Source organism: Parambassis ranga, chromosome 9 (genome assembly GCF_900634625.1).
Source record: "Parambassis ranga chromosome 9, fParRan2.1, whole genome shotgun sequence".
In the NCBI taxonomy this organism is placed as follows: domain Eukaryota; kingdom Metazoa; phylum Chordata; class Actinopteri; family Ambassidae; genus Parambassis; species Parambassis ranga.
Window position 1 is genome coordinate 2,212,166 of NC_041030.1, and position 14,989 is coordinate 2,227,154.

The 14,989-nt window shown below is 41.5% G+C and overlaps 4 protein-coding genes across 6 annotated transcripts; 2 read left to right on the plus strand and 2 right to left on the minus strand.

Annotated features, from left to right (window-relative positions):
- Window positions 1-11: 11 nt before the first annotated feature.
- c9h12orf43 (chromosome 9 C12orf43 homolog) lies at window positions 12-1,754 on the minus strand. 2 transcript variants are annotated; one of them, XM_028415130.1, is made up of 7 exons: window positions 1,628-1,754; window positions 1,307-1,337; window positions 984-1,082; window positions 815-894; window positions 652-739; window positions 199-573; window positions 12-109 (listed from the first exon to the last, which is right to left on the minus strand). In XM_028415130.1, exons 1-6 carry the CDS (start codon window positions 1,743-1,745, stop codon window positions 219-221), a joined length of 771 nt encoding a protein of 256 aa, XP_028270931.1. In that variant the 5' UTR covers window positions 1,746-1,754; the 3' UTR covers window positions 12-109; window positions 199-218. The 2 variants fall into 2 exon arrangements, with proteins under 2 accessions (XP_028270931.1, XP_028270930.1); XM_028415129.1 differs by having other exon boundaries at window positions 12-573.
- Window positions 1,755-2,221: 467 nt separating this feature from the next.
- unc119b (unc-119 lipid binding chaperone B) lies at window positions 2,222-7,194 on the minus strand. Its single transcript, XM_028413533.1, has 5 exons — window positions 5,909-7,194; window positions 5,095-5,208; window positions 4,703-4,811; window positions 4,435-4,607; window positions 2,222-4,352 (listed from the first exon to the last, which is right to left on the minus strand). The coding sequence occupies exons 1-5, from the start codon at window positions 6,141-6,143 to the stop codon at window positions 4,240-4,242; spliced, it is 744 nt and encodes a 247-aa protein (XP_028269334.1). The 5' UTR covers window positions 6,144-7,194; the 3' UTR covers window positions 2,222-4,239.
- On the plus strand, window positions 6,616-8,065 carry pop5 (POP5 homolog, ribonuclease P/MRP subunit). Its single transcript, XM_028413534.1, has 5 exons — window positions 6,616-6,661; window positions 6,736-6,878; window positions 7,188-7,337; window positions 7,441-7,524; window positions 7,666-8,065. The coding sequence occupies exons 1-5, from the start codon at window positions 6,642-6,644 to the stop codon at window positions 7,770-7,772; spliced, it is 504 nt and encodes a 167-aa protein (XP_028269335.1). The 5' UTR covers window positions 6,616-6,641; the 3' UTR covers window positions 7,773-8,065.
- Window positions 8,066-8,434: 369 nt separating this feature from the next.
- Window positions 8,435-14,624, plus strand: rnf10 (ring finger protein 10). Of its 2 annotated transcripts, none has more exons than XM_028413531.1 (17): window positions 8,435-9,006; window positions 9,497-9,681; window positions 9,808-10,013; window positions 10,096-10,186; window positions 10,299-10,483; window positions 10,595-10,731; window positions 10,866-11,020; window positions 11,153-11,278; window positions 11,434-11,671; window positions 11,848-11,981; window positions 12,069-12,186; window positions 12,277-12,378; window positions 12,489-12,626; window positions 12,738-12,832; window positions 12,925-12,982; window positions 13,270-13,434; window positions 13,541-14,624. In XM_028413531.1, the coding sequence occupies exons 1-17, from the start codon at window positions 8,844-8,846 to the stop codon at window positions 13,612-13,614; spliced, it is 2,370 nt and encodes a 789-aa protein (XP_028269332.1). In that variant the 5' UTR covers window positions 8,435-8,843; the 3' UTR covers window positions 13,615-14,624. The 2 variants fall into 2 exon arrangements, with proteins under 2 accessions (XP_028269332.1, XP_028269333.1); XM_028413532.1 differs by having other exon boundaries at window positions 8,436-9,006; window positions 12,747-12,832.
- Window positions 14,625-14,989: the final 365 nt, after the last annotated feature.

A 14,989-nucleotide genomic window follows, 5' to 3' on the forward strand; every position in this document is an offset into this window, starting at 1 on the left:
GTATCCATCCCTTCTTTTAACTCACTTCATACTGTGGGTGTGGTTTTATAAACTTGTCAAGCATGTTTCCTGGATTCTTTTTTAACTCACTCACTTTGCTTTTGGACATCTATAATGACACAAATTGAACCGTGATGAGCCTCAGAATATTACAAAAGTATTGTCAACATCCAGTCATACCTACACACTTTGACAAACCTGGGTTGGTCAAAATCAGTTCAAAACGTCTCTGTGTTCCCTTTTTGCCTCTTTTTCTTTTTCCTTTTCACTTTGGCCTGATCCTGCTCTGAGGCCGCAGGTTTACCGTTGCTTTGAGCACAAGGGGCCAAGCCTGCAGAGTCCACTTGCTCGCTCTCTTCTTGAGATTGTTTCCGCTTTTTCTGTTTCTCAACAACTTGGCTCTCCTCTCCATCTGATGCTGTCTTCTTCTTCTTCTTCTTTTGTATTTTGTCTGAGGAAGTGTCCCCTGTTTGGGGAGGCGAGGGCAAGGAGGCCAGTGTAGAAGGGGGTAACAGATCTCTGACAGACACTGCTGCCTCTCTCAGCCTAGTTTCCATCTCGCTGTCGCTGTCACTGTCAGGGCAGATAAAGGTATAACATCATGAGCTGAGGTACACAACTTAATCAACATCTTTAAAGAAGACAAATTACCTTGAGCTTGGAATCCTTCTCCTCCTCAGAGGGGCTGGAGGATCTACACATTTCTGCCCTGGGACTGATGTGGAAAACAGACGAAAACCTAAAAGAAACAAAGCTTCGCATTTCAGGAAACTTTCAATAAAAGCAGGATCCATTAAAAGAAAAAGAAACCTACCTTCATCTTCATCATCATCCTCATCACATTTTTCTGATTTCACTGACAGTGAAGATCCAGGCTCCATCTCTGAAATGGAACTGAAAGTCAAGACCAGTGATTAAAACAAAGCTTTCTTAAAATCAATACAGGACAAGCACTTGCTCAAAAAAAATATCAAACATGTTACCTGTCAAGAAAATGGCCTAACTTTTTGGCAACATGCTTTTGAAAGCCTTGGGTGACCTGGAGCTCGTTGCCATCATGCTCATGATCAGCGACAACGAAACTATGTACAACAAAACATTAATAAGCACATTTGAAATTCACATCCATTTTAAACACTTTATCACACACACATCTTCATAAATGAACCAATATGCAACCAAACACATACACAAAGTGCTCTCTATGAATGTTTATGCTTTAAAAGGCTACCTCAAGCTATGTTACACAACTAAATGATTCTGCAGACTTTCTGTCACAGTTGGTGAATATTTGATTATTACTTACCGCTTTGACTCTTTCCCATCGCTGCCCCCCTCTTAAAGAGACAAACAAGAAGATGTAGTCAACAGATAAACTGTCACACTGTTAATAGCTAGCTAGACCAGCTAGCTCAGGTGCTAGCTGCACCGTGATGATGCTTCTGACAGTTAAACCTACTTCTTTACACAACTTACACCTTGCACTGCTATATACGAGATACACACGTCATGTGTCGACTTCATTCTGAGGTATATAATTCATTCATGATCTACCTTAGCTCCTCTGGAACACAACAGTGCATTAATGTGGACTTTGCAGCTTTTCTCCAAACTCAACAACATTCACCTTTCGTCGTGTTAGTTCGTGTCTCCCACACCGCCTCCTGAAACCGTTTACGTTCCTCTTCATCACTACTGCTGGAATCATCAGAAACACCAACCACCTTTCCAGCGGGGGCCGCCATGATAAAACATGTGGCGTCTCTGTTTTGAGCAGAGGATTTTGGGTAACGTAGTCTAAGAGTCGAGAGCAGCGCCTGGACCAAAAGACGGACTTCTCTTCTCAGATACGTGCTGTTATTTTAAACCACTTGCCAAACAAACATTTTTTTAGTTTTCTTTTTTGCAGCAGTAGATTTCAGGACTACACAGACATGTAAAGAAATTAAATTTACACATTGATGTAATTTCGGCATGATGATAAAGAGTTGAATAAACCACACAGGAATATATAAGAATCTACATCTGAGGTGTGAGCTGGTTTTTACTAAACAAGTCAGTATGTGGCTGTATTTGTATTCCTATATAACAAAAATGTAATGTTTGTGATTCAAGCTGGAAGTTGTTTTGAAGTCTGCATTTTTATTTACAACAAGTCCAAAACACATAAATGACATGTGTCAAATGTTTTTGTTAGTAAGCCATAAAAAGTTGAGTCCATGCAAAAGGTGAGAGAACAATGCACCAATCTCTAAAGGCACATACATAAAATACCGACTGTTATTGTATTGATAATAACAGGGACAGCTACAACACTGGTGTTTTAAAGCCAGCGGTACAATGCAGAAAAATTCACTGACTCTAACAGAAGGATTATGTAGGATGATGGGAGTGAAGGCTACAGCTGTGTCTGTCTGATATCTGTCAGGGTTGTTGACAGGATAGGTAATGCAGCCCTCTTCATCCTCTTTAATGTTAAAACATTAGGAAATAATATGAACTGTCTCAACAAGGGCTGTAAACATCTCATTATACACAGGGGAATACTCTTCCCTTCAGTTTACTGCTGTGTTTGCTCTACGTGTAGATAAAACACAACATTTCTTTACATTTAAAAAATAAATCACTCAATCATCACCTGGATTTAAGGCACATGAAGTTAATGTTGGTCAGCATGAGCTGAATGGGGAATGCAAATCACCTAATCAACTTCAAGCAATGCTGAGCGTTTACAAACTGTCGAACTCGTTCCCGTCTTACAGGTAGACCCTGATTTTCATTCATTTTTGTACAATACCAAATCAAAGAAATGACTTACAGTGAAGATATTTGTACTAAAATGACTTTGGACACAGGGAATTTTTTACTTTTCATTGTTGGTGTTTTCAATGAAGTACAGTAATGCCAACCTTTCAGGACCACTTTCCTGTAAACGTAATACAATTACAATCAAATCAACACCTCTCCTAACAATATACAGTTTAACAAAGCTTGGGCTTACTACAGGACTGCTGTGCAAAGCTGCATCGGGTTTTTTTATGTACAGGTGTACCTGTAACAGACTGGAAACCAGCTATAATACAGTCAATTAAATGTTTTTTCTGTGAATAGAAAAAGAGACAGCTCATCTTCTGCATCTATCTTTGTGCCTCATTAAAAATATATCGACTACATCACTTTGTAATGTGAGGTTGTGTGCTACCGTATTTCACTGGTAAACTGGGATCCTGAGCAAAATGCAGCACAACTTGAATTCAGCATCCACTTTAATGAGTGTCCCACATTTTCAGCCAAACTCAGCTTTTCAAAAGGGGGATTCACAGTGCTGTTGTGCCAAATAAACAAGGAAGACGAACCTCAAGGGTTTAAATAACCATGTGGCTACACACTGTATAAAGCAGGCAGAACTAAACCGAACTGCTTTGGACAGACAGCATGTCCAGTAACTTAAATTCTCTTGCTGTCTTGTGCCTTCGTTTCAGGTATCCCATCTTGCTTGATGGAACAAACGCAAAATGTTTTTGTCATTAAAATGTGACAGATTTTAGCAGGAAATCATGAAGAAAATGCTGCTCTTCAATACAGAGACATTCTACAAAAGAAAAGACTGGTTAACTTAACAATATACCCATGGACACAAAGCTTAAATATCTGACATGGACATTACTTATAACTGATATCTAAAGCAAAACAATATTGAAAAATGCTACATTATCCTATTGCTACCAATACTGTAAAACATCTAGTTAATGCTCGCTTTTCCATACAGAAAACACAATTGTCACTTGTTTAGTTCAAATAAACACCAACTTAGCATCAATATATTCAAAGTAAAGGTCTAACATAGTCTATGTGTTACCGTGAGAGGTACGTGACTCGATGTGTCCCCTTCCAGCAGAGACAGCATAAAACTTAAGGCTTCAAGCAGTAACATCATATTTGTATGACAATCCAAAATACAGAACAAAAAGGCTTCAATCAGATACAACAAAGAAATCTGAACAAAAGATCCCTCTGAGTACCAGAATCAGAGCTCGATCATGTACTAATGAATTGATCCATGACTTCCTATGAAAGCAGATGTGGTCCACTGTTTTTTAAATGTATGGAATAACATTACTAATAATGTCCCAAAGAAGAAAATACTTCTGACCCCCCCTCAAAAAAAAGCTTTTGGGGGGAGTATAACAAGAATATATATCCCCTGGGAAGTATTGCACACATGTTTCCCTTCAGGTATTACAGACCACCATTATAGGCATAGTCTGCCTTGTTGTGCATGATAAGTTTGTTGTCCACAAAGTAGAAGCTGTCTGATCTGGTCTCGTAAGGTTGCTCCACCATCTGTCGAACTGGAGGGGTAGAAGGACAAAGACAGAAGATCAATGCGAGCATGTTTCATAAAAGCACAGACAAAAGCAGATTAGCACTTACTGAGGTCGTCTGGAAGCTGTGGAAACTCATAAATGTGTTCACATGTGTTGCGGCTGTTAGGGATGCAAAAGCCGAAGTCAAAGTCAAAATTTTTGAGAAGGCGTCCCTGGAAGTAATGCCTCTCAATCATACGAAAGCTGTTAATGGGCCTATCGCCCACTGTGAACTCCACACTGCATAGAAGATACAGAAACAAGAAAATCAACATTTGAAAGTAGTTGTCACGAAGCTTATTGTGCCATCAGAAAGGTACAGTCGGTTCACTTACGTTGCACCAACAGTGTGCAGTTTTAGGAAGGCTGGTGTAAACTGATATCTGACAAAACGACCTGCACTGGTGTCCACATCTCCGCTCTCCTCTTCATTCTCCACCGGACCTGACACAGAAAGCACGGTGAGCTGATTATTGCTAAATACCATCTTGAAATCTTTGTGATTAAAAACACAGCTCAGATAAAATGGAAAGTTAAATCAGTTGCATTGCAATTAAAGAAATGATGTAAATGCTTCCCAAGAGAAAAACAACCTAGACAGAGCCTCTGAGAATGGAGTGAGGACTTTTCTTTTAATCCTTGGTGGTACTGGACTTAATTGAGTTGTATGCATTGAATCTGTGTTACATTTTGGGATATTAAACTTGGTGTCAAACATCCCACCTACCGCTGTTAGCTGGCTTGGCAATCTCAAACAGTACTATTCCCGTCTCAAGATCTCTGATTTTGAAGCGTGTAAAGTCAATGTTGTAGATATTGTCCTCAGGTCTGCAAAGATAGTCTAGGATACAAAAGAAATGTGAAAGACAGTGAAACACTGAGAGTACTTAGACCACTGAGACTGCAATCAATGAGAAACTAGGATTTCAATATGTGTTCTGCCTTTTGCGCCTTCAGCAGGGGTGAGTAATATTATAGCACAGGCTAAAAGCTTGTCAACAAAGTGTACTGAGAGAGAGCGGGGAAGTCATGCCATTGTTGTCTGGTCCGGGAAAAGACCCAAAACAATGGGCGGCATCAAGCACTAGCTGCAGCTATGGGCTACTGGGTGTCCAAACAATGACTGAGGGGTTTTAACCCAGCTGGAGCAGTTGGTGAAGATAACTCAAGTTTAACAAATAACAAGATCCAAATCATTGGTTAAGGTGACACGTTAGTCGAAACATGTTTAGGATAGTAATTGTTTTTCAGCTACTAGGCTTCCTTGCTAAGCCCCATCTACCACAGGGTGCCCGGGACCCCATCCTTCTAGATGCCACCAAAGTCCTAATTACGCCCATGGACGTACTCTAGCTCCATAATACATAATAAAACCTTGCCTGTCTGAGTAATCCTAAATACTTACCAGAGTCGTTTAGATGACTTAGTAGGCGGTATGCTTTATTATCGTTAGCTACAGTTAGCATAGGATACATGGTGTCCGTTCAGTTGTGTGAACCAGCAAATGAAATAAACTCCAAGTTAAAGTGCACATAACGTACCTTCCGTGACAGCCCGGAGTCCCAGGACATGGTCCGGGGTAATATCTCTTCCCAGAGCCCTGAGTTCATCCTCTGTAACTACAGGCCACTTCTCCGTTTGGCTTCGCCTCGACTTCAGCTTCTTTAGCATTCCTCCTGCTGACTTTCTGTCCTTGTTGTTCGTCTCCCTGCCGGTGTCTGCGTCCATCTGCCCTTTGCTGGCTGTCTGAGACGGTTTGCTTCGAGAACCGTTCATAACGTACACCGTAACAACAATGAAAAGAGTTGCTGTGCTTTTTAATTTGGAAACGACTTGACAAACTGGGGGTGTAATTTCAAGATGGCGTGAAACGTGTGTGGGGAACGGAAATGTGAGAATTTGATTGGCTGAGAACGATGGAGGTTGTCATAGTTACCAAATGGGTATGAATGGTTTACTGTGTAGGTCCTCCCGTTCTGTGTTTGACGGTGTCTGTTGCGTTATTCCTCACACACAACAATGATCTGCCTTAGACTGGGTCAAGTTTACACATTCATCTACAATTTAACGCTGACATGCAGTGTCTTTGTTTCCCGTTTGTAAACGGTTTACGTGAGTCTTTCCATAGAACATGACAGATTCGTGCTGCCCCGTGAATAGTGTCAGGTACATCCAACAGCGCCATGAATGGCCAGCGCGAGGCGCTAGTGCACCAATCGGAACAGCAGCTAGCTGTGTTGACGGAAGTTCCCACAGAAGAAGAGCGGAACAGCAATGGTGCGCGTGAAGTCGAGGTAATGTTCTCTTTACCATTTAGTCATATCTGTGTGTTTGCAAAGACTTTCTGATGTACTCGCTTTGTTGGCAGGTATTTATTGTGTGAGGTCAACGTGTCGGACAGAAGCAGCCTGTTGCTGCTGGATGACCGGGCTGTTGCAGCGACAGTAAAGTCAGTGGTGGCCCGCACACACGGCGACTACGGAGCAGCTATGTGCACCATCGGATTCTCTGGTAAGAAGCAAAAGAATAACATGTTTTTGACTAATTATAGGGACACCAACGTTGGAAAATAATCGGTGCAAGTATCAGGACTGTAGTCAAACTTGAAATTGGCATAAGTGCCTATACTGCTGCATGAACGTATCAAAACGTTCCCATACTCTCTGTGTAACTGATAATTAAATGGTTTGAATTTTTGACCTGTAAAACAGATGAGTTTAACGAGTTTTTTCTGTTTAGGAAAATGTGTAATAATGAGGATGACATGAGGATGTTGTAATGTTCACTGACCTCTCTGTGTTTTTTCCTGTTTCTATTTAGTCAAGTATCTTAATGCTCATACTGGAATAGTATTACTACGTTTCCCCAAAAGATGTTACAGACTTCTGTGGTCTGCATTGCCATTCATTACCAGTATTGAAACCCGTGGGCAAAAAATCCCATGTTTTCTGAACTGTTTGCATGTGGGAGGTAAGAAAAACACCCAACATGTGAGTGACAATAATTCAAGCATAGCTTTGAGTATTCATAACTATTTATTGAATGCTAGTCTAATTTAAGGATTTTGTTTTAGGAACAATTAGAACATGTCAGAAATTTCTGATCAGATACAACACCCAGCAGCTTCATCGAATGCTCCCTAGATGTAAAAATGAAGGTAAGGGAATAAATGTTATAAAGTTTGGTATGTCTGAAATAATTCATTTTTTTTAAAGAAAATTACATTGGTTGACTAGAATTTTTAGTATGAGCTAACACCATGTTTTTGTGCTTCCCTTTTTCCTTCTTTCATTTACAGAAGAAAAACAGCAGATTCGCAAAGCAATTCTAAGCTGCTCTCTAACAATAGGAAAAAGGGAAGCATTTGAAGATGAAGCAGAGAGCGAGGAAGATGAAGATGAATAACTGCACAATACATCTGAAGCTGTTTTGTTGCTGGATTGCTGGTTGCGATCATTTGTTGCTACCAGACTAATAGAAAGGGATAATGGATGCAAATGGAGAAATGCAGACCTAAGACTGTGCATTTGCTTGTCAAACGACTACCTGGAAGTCTGTCTACAGCAGATGAAGACTGTCACACATTTATCACATTAACGGTTTAGGTGAGGTCGCCTATTTGATCCTCAGAACATTTGAAAAATAATAAAACCCTTAGTTGCCTCTTATACATAAAACTATAACTGAAAGAGCATGTTATAGTGTTATATAGTAAGAAGATTTATGTTGTATTGATTTTATTTTGTATATACAGTTGTGTGCTTTTCTGTATTTTGTTTGAAATTAAAGCACTGTTTTTTTAATATAGTGTCCTAAATATTACACCATGCATACAGCCTTTTAGCATTAATAATAATCAATAATATAGATAGTAAAAATATGTTATTACGGATAAATGTATAACTACATGCTGTAAGATGATATGGCATAAATAGTACTAGGATTTTATTTCCGCTGCAAAAATTCAGCAAGATAATACTTTAAGCAAACCTATCTTCTTAGCCTTGAAACCCTGTAATTACTACATTTCCCATGATGTCTTTCGAGCCGTACTCTAAATAGTTTCGCAGGCAACGTAACAAACATCCGGGTCTCGCAGGTTCTTTCTGGCGACCCGTCGCCATTAGTGAGAGCTCGTTGTATTGGATATATTTTTTGGTTAAAATCTTCAAACTGTCGCGTTTTCCAGCCGTTGGAAAACCCCTAACGCCTTGTTAAGGGCATACCATTTTCCTTAACAAGAAAAAATCTTAAATCCGGGGGGTCTTGGCCCCGCGTGGCGAGCTTTCGTCCTCTCTTCTTACAGCCTGCATAACTTGAGACGCCGATACCGTGTCTCTTATTTTTCTCTCGGTTTGTTTAATTGACAAGATGTCGCCGTAATGGGGTCTCCGCGTTTGATAGAAATGAATCAGGGCCTTCGTCGCCTGACCCGCACTCACTGCAGCCCGTTTTCCTCCTTCGGTTTTCTGTTTGATGCTAGAGAGCTCGGGGGCTCTCTATCCGGAGCTTGGCCTCAATACCGTTCAGTGCACGGAGACAAACATGGAGAAAAATCCCAACAGCAGCACCAGTACCAAGGTTCCGCCCCGTTCCAGCTCCACAGGCCCACCGCCTGGCGAATCTAAACCCAAAACAGGTGAAAACAGCCCACAAAACATAATGTCAGCTAGTGTTGGTAAACTGAGTGTGCGCTCTGAGAGCTAATCGCTCTTTGCCCTGTGGCCTGTTGGGGCCTAGCTGCACTGCAGAGGTTGTTTATCTGGTGTGGCTGACGCCGTCAAAACATTTGACCCACAGTCAGAGAGGCGGCTGATACATACAAGGAGTGCAGATCATGCATGTATTAACGTTTGTCATGTTTCAATCCAACAACACAGTGAATCAGTTAAATTCTGTTATACTTATATCATTGACCAGTCTGCATTATATTTTTGTTGATTTATATTCTATTTGAATACTTGTGAATCATCTCTTACATAGGAATGAAAATTAGTTGTGGGCTCTGTGTAGTTTATTTATGTAAACTACTAATATATTTTTTTTGGTTTTACACCATTTTCCACAATGGCAAGATTTAACTGTGTTTACATGCCTTTTTGTGTTCTTACACCTAATTCTCCTTTCAGAAAGTAAAAACAATGGAGGCTCCAAGCGCTACAGCCGCAAGCGTGAGCCTTCATTTCCTAAAGCCGACAGTTTCCCTGGCCCTCGTCGCACCAATTCACAGAAAAGCAAGAATTTTGACAAGAGACCCCCTCAGAGAGGTGGAGGACGACAGTATGGAGTTACAGGTGGAGGACGACGTGAGGAGGTTTGTATTTTCTTTATTCGTTCTTAGGTTTATATGATTTTTTTTAAAGTCATAGACTACTAACATAATACAGCTACAATACATCGTTAGAAATGGCTAAATCCTTATCCATGTGGTTTTTTTTAGGTAGCAGAGACGCGCCGGGCCGAGTTTAGCCCGGCTCAATTTGCTGGACCGAAGAAAATAAGCCTGAACCACCTGTTGAACTTCACCTTTGAACCCCGTGGAGGTAACGGTGGTGTCGGAGATGGAGGCCACTCCTGCTGGGGCCGCCGAAACAAATGGGGACACAAACACAAGCCCTTCAATAAGGAGCTTTTTCTGCAGGCCAAGTGAGCATCGCCCTCAGAGAGAAGATGGTATGATTTGGAGAGGCCGGTCATGTGGGAGTCACACTGTATTTGTGTGTTTCAGTTGCCAGTTTGTGGTGACGGATGACCAGGATTACAAGGCTCACTTCACTGATCCTGACACTCTGGTCAACTGGGACTGTGTGCAGCAAGTGGTGAGCATGAATGTTTTTCTTTTCTTTAACACATTTAATTACTTTAGGAAATTAGCTTGTATAAATCTTGTTGGGAAAGTACATATTGACAAAGATTTCTGTATATCTGCAGCGCATCTATAGCCATGAGGTGCCATCTTGCCCCATCTGCCTCTACCCTCCTGTGACAGCCCGCATCACCCGATGTGGACACATCTTCTGTTGGCCATGTATGCTGCACTACCTGTCTCTTGGTGACAAGAGCTGGTCCAAGTGCCCCATCTGCTATGAGGCCGTGCACATCGCTGACCTGAAGAGGTAAGTTAGACGGGGAGCAAAGCGGTGTTTTCTGAGCTGAAGTTTAAGGTCGGTGTTAGTTTATTGGTCGGGGTGTTCGTGGTCACTGATGGGCTGCTTCTGATGTTACAGCGTGGTTGCTATGGAGACCAGGCAGTATGCAGTTGGTGATGTGATCACCATGCGCCTGATGAAGAGGGAAAAGGGGGCTTTGGTAGCCATGCCAAGTTCTCAGTGGGTGAAGGTGGAGGAGCCTGTTTGCTTTGGAGGTAAGAGGCAGGTGCAATTCAAACAGTGATACTAAAACTCAAGAGACTGAACAGACATCCGGCAACAGACTGACAGAATTATTTATAAAACCTTTGTGACAAACTTCATTTAACCTAAATGTGTGTTATCCCAGATACATGTTTGAGTCCGTACTCCAAGCTGCTGCTGACCTCCCCAGCGCAGGCCCTCAGCCTGGTGGCAGAGGAGAAGGCAGTGTTGCAGGCTCAGTTTAGCCAGGAGGAGGATGCCCAAGGATGCTTCATCCAGAGAGCCCTTTGTCTATTGCAGGTAAAGCTCCACATCTGACGGGTGCAACAAGTCAGTCTAAAGCCGTGCAGGGTCTCCTAATTTAAATGTGCTTAAAATACTTGATTACAGATAAACAGATGTGAACTGAAAATATCTGTGTTTGTGTTTTAGGAACGAGAGGAAATGCTGCTGAAGCAGCAGAAAGCAAATGCAGACAGCCTTGACTTGTCTTCTCTGACTCTGAAAGAACCTCCTCCTCCCATGGAGGAAGTGGTGACTGACATTAGCAGTGCCAAGGCAAGTCTAACGATGCACATTTTTGCTCCTTTCATTTTTTTTGACTGTTGAAGGTAATGAGATAATGAGATTGCAGATTCTTCCCTGCAAGTAGAATTTTGCTGTTCACGTATTGTACCTCCATAATCATATTGTCATCAATCTCGTCTTCCTAGCCTGTGCTGAAGTACTCCTCTGCATTTGATGATGAGGTGGCAGAGCTTGTAGATGATGCTGCTGCAGAGCTGCCAGGTATTCCTGAAACCATTCTGGAGAGTGTGCTGGAGGAGCCTCCTGTAGCTGGAATTGATTCAAACCAGTCCCAGGGTGATGAGGAGAGCCTTGCCACCCAAACAGAGTCTGGCCGCCCCTCAACCAACGTGGTGCATGGACCTTACTACTATTTCTACCAAGGTGGGTAACTTTCTGCACTAGTTTTCAAACCATGAGTGAATTATTTATAACACAAATGCTGGCATCAGGTAGTTACATTTAGTCAGGATTACTTCTCACTGTGCCTCAGAAGGATAACATTCTGACCATATTTTCCCGCTGATGTCCAAGTGTATTTATCATAATTCTGCCTCCAGCTGATGACTGCCAGCAGATGTTCCTGCATCCCGTGAATGTACGCTGTTTGTTGCGTGAATACGGCAGCTTGGAAGCCAGTCCTGATTCTATCACTGCCACCGTTGTGGAGATAGAGGGCCACACAGTCACTGAGGTCAGCAACCAAAGAAACACAAAAACATAACATTCATTTAAAACAGTTATGTTTTTGACTGATCTATCTTGTGCCGCCTTGTTGCAGGAGATCCGACGTCGGCATCGCTATTTGGCTCATCTGCCTCTCACATGTGAGTTCAGCATCTGTGAGTTAGCCCTACAGCCGTCAGTCGTGTCCAAAGAAACACTGGACATGTTTGCAGGTTAGAACAATTTAACCTTGCTATCAGATTTTATATGTGTATAAAAATCATGTTTTCATTCATTGTTTGGATATCTTTTCAAACTTGTAGAGGACTTGGAGAAGAGAAAGCGTCTGAGGCAGAAGAAGGCGAGGGATGAGAAACGTAGAGAGAAGCGGATTGAGATAGAGGAGAACAAGAAGCAGGGGAAATGTAAGTACAGTTGATGAAATACTGGACATTGGGTTTAAAAACGACTTATTGTAAAACACATCGAGATCCATTATACCATACTAGACCTTTTATAACTGTGTGTCCCTCAGATCCCGAGGTGCATATCGGACTAGAGAATCTTCAGCATTTCCCAGCATTTGGTTCTCCACCTCACAACAGCAGCCCCCCAGTTCAACCTGACTTCACGTTCGCCCCTCCTTCACCCCTCAGCAGCAGTCCTTCCTCTGGTAAGAAAGCACTTCCATCTGCCATTTGTTTGTGATCATTTTTTTCCTTGTCACATTGCTGTGTGATTTCTGTTTGAAGATGATGATCATCCTTCTCACTTCCTTTCTCGGTTGTTTCAGATGGATTAAGTTTCCCAAACCTGAATGGGCCGTCGCCCACTGTGGGTAGTGTGGAGGAAGATTCTCATTGCATGTCCTTTGCACAGGTGTGTATATTAACAGTACCCACTGTGTTTGACATAAGGGGAAGTGCATCACATAATTTAAACTGCCTTGTACCTGGCTGTGTCCTGTTTAGATGCTAAGAGATGGGAAGGCCAGAGTTGATGCTGGGCCCAGGATCACTCCAAAGAAAGGTAGTGAAAGATGTGGTGGTGTTGAGGTTTATCACAATAATAATAGTATATATACCGTAACTGGTATTTCGAGAGCTGACATAGACCACTCATTGTTGCATCAGTCATTTGCACATTATATGTGCATTGCTGTGTACATGCATTGATGATATGCTTGTAACAGTTGTTACACTTTTAACCTCTGGAAGATTGTGCATTATGCATTCCTGTAAATCTGGTTTTTGCAGTTCAGTAGTGCAACACCCTGAAGGCTTCATGAATTCAGTATTGTGTCTTGTCTATTGCAGACACACTGCTGGCTCCCCCAGCTGCAGACAGCGATGGTGAGAGCGACGGGTCAGATCGCATCCCCGTGCCCAGTTTTCAGAACTCTTTCAGCCAGGCTTTTGAGAAGGCACTTATGCAGCTGGACAATGGTGCAGCTTCCCCTCCACAACCTGTGGTTGAACCAGGTTTGAACCCTCTAAAAGTCATCCGTGCCTGTTTGTTTTTCACATGGAGCCAGGTTTTCTTAGATTGTTTTATTTTTTTGCTAATCTTTGGCTCGTTCTCTTTCAGATGAAAAAGGAGGAAAGAAGAAAAAGAAGAAGCAGAAACTTCTGTTCAGCACATCCATGGTTCACACAAAGTAGACGGCACTGGAGTTCATTTAATCACATTGTTTCTTGAGATCTTCCCACCGCTTGTGTTTTTACTTCCATGCAGGTCTTTCTGGGCAATATAAGGAAGGAGCTGTTCTAGTATGTAGCCAATGCTGTTTTAGACATTGCTCCATTGGCTTGATCCACAGTTGGGGTGTTTTCCCATCAGTTAAATTCAATTTGTTGTTGTACTACTAGGCCCAAAGCCTTGTATCATCCTCCTGTCACACTGAAAGCCTTATGGGTAACATTAATTTCAGATGCAAAGTTAGAGCAAGGAATATAAAAAGATGCTGCCTAAAGTAATATGTATAATTCAGGCATTTCATCATTCTAGATACCAGACAGCATCACCAGGGTTGCTGTATGACGTGCAGCTTATATGAAAATGGCCATGAGCGTTGTATCTAGAATCCATGAGTAATGTGGACAAGATAATCTAAGGGGGCTTAATACTAAAGAAGCAGTCAGCCAACTGCAGGTATGTTGCACCTTTGAATCTTTCCAGGATACTCTGCATCTACACATGAACATCACTCAAGAATGCAAGAAAACAATGAATACTTTTTCAGTGTTGCCTAGAGAAATATTTTGGGCTAGGTCTTCAAGCGGATAGAATTTGGGGATGGTGTAAATGAAGCTCCAGTAAACACAGTATTGTGGAAAAAAATATATTAGTTCTGTGGGTTCAAACCAGATCTCTTGATATATTCTGTCTGGATAAAACCTTCAGTGCGCACTTTTCTTCTCATTGCATTTCTCCTTTATTTCGTCTTCTGTTGTAGGACATCTAACATTACTCCCCCAGTTTGATTCAGTGTTGAAAATGTGTAAAGAATTGTGCTAACATGTAATGATGCATTTGACAGCTGAAGAGAAGGAGTTTGGAAATTTGTTTTGTTTGAGGGTTCTTTAATTCACCTTTAATTTTCAGCAATTTTTTTTTGGCTAGTAAGCATAACTAGTCTGTTGTATTGAATAAACATTTATGCACAATCAAAGAGCTGTTTGCTGAAATTCATCATAGCTATTAAAGCCACAGCTGAATGTTGCCATCGAATGGAAGAGTAGTCATGCAGTATATGTTTTGTCCACAAGGGGGCAGTCCAGACAGGCCCATAGTCTCGTGAAGTTACCCCTGCTACTTAACTAGTGCTTTGTATTTTGACCGACCTGTTAAGGGACGTTTTTATAACAGTTTACATCACTTAAAAGAATAATTGATCTTTAGCTTAAGTAATAATACAAAACTACATCATTTATATGGTTCCTCCTTACAGCACAAGATATGTTTATGTTTTCAAATATTAACCAATGAATCATTTTAAACTAGTATTCCTGTTTTGTGTTTATTTTCACGCGGGAA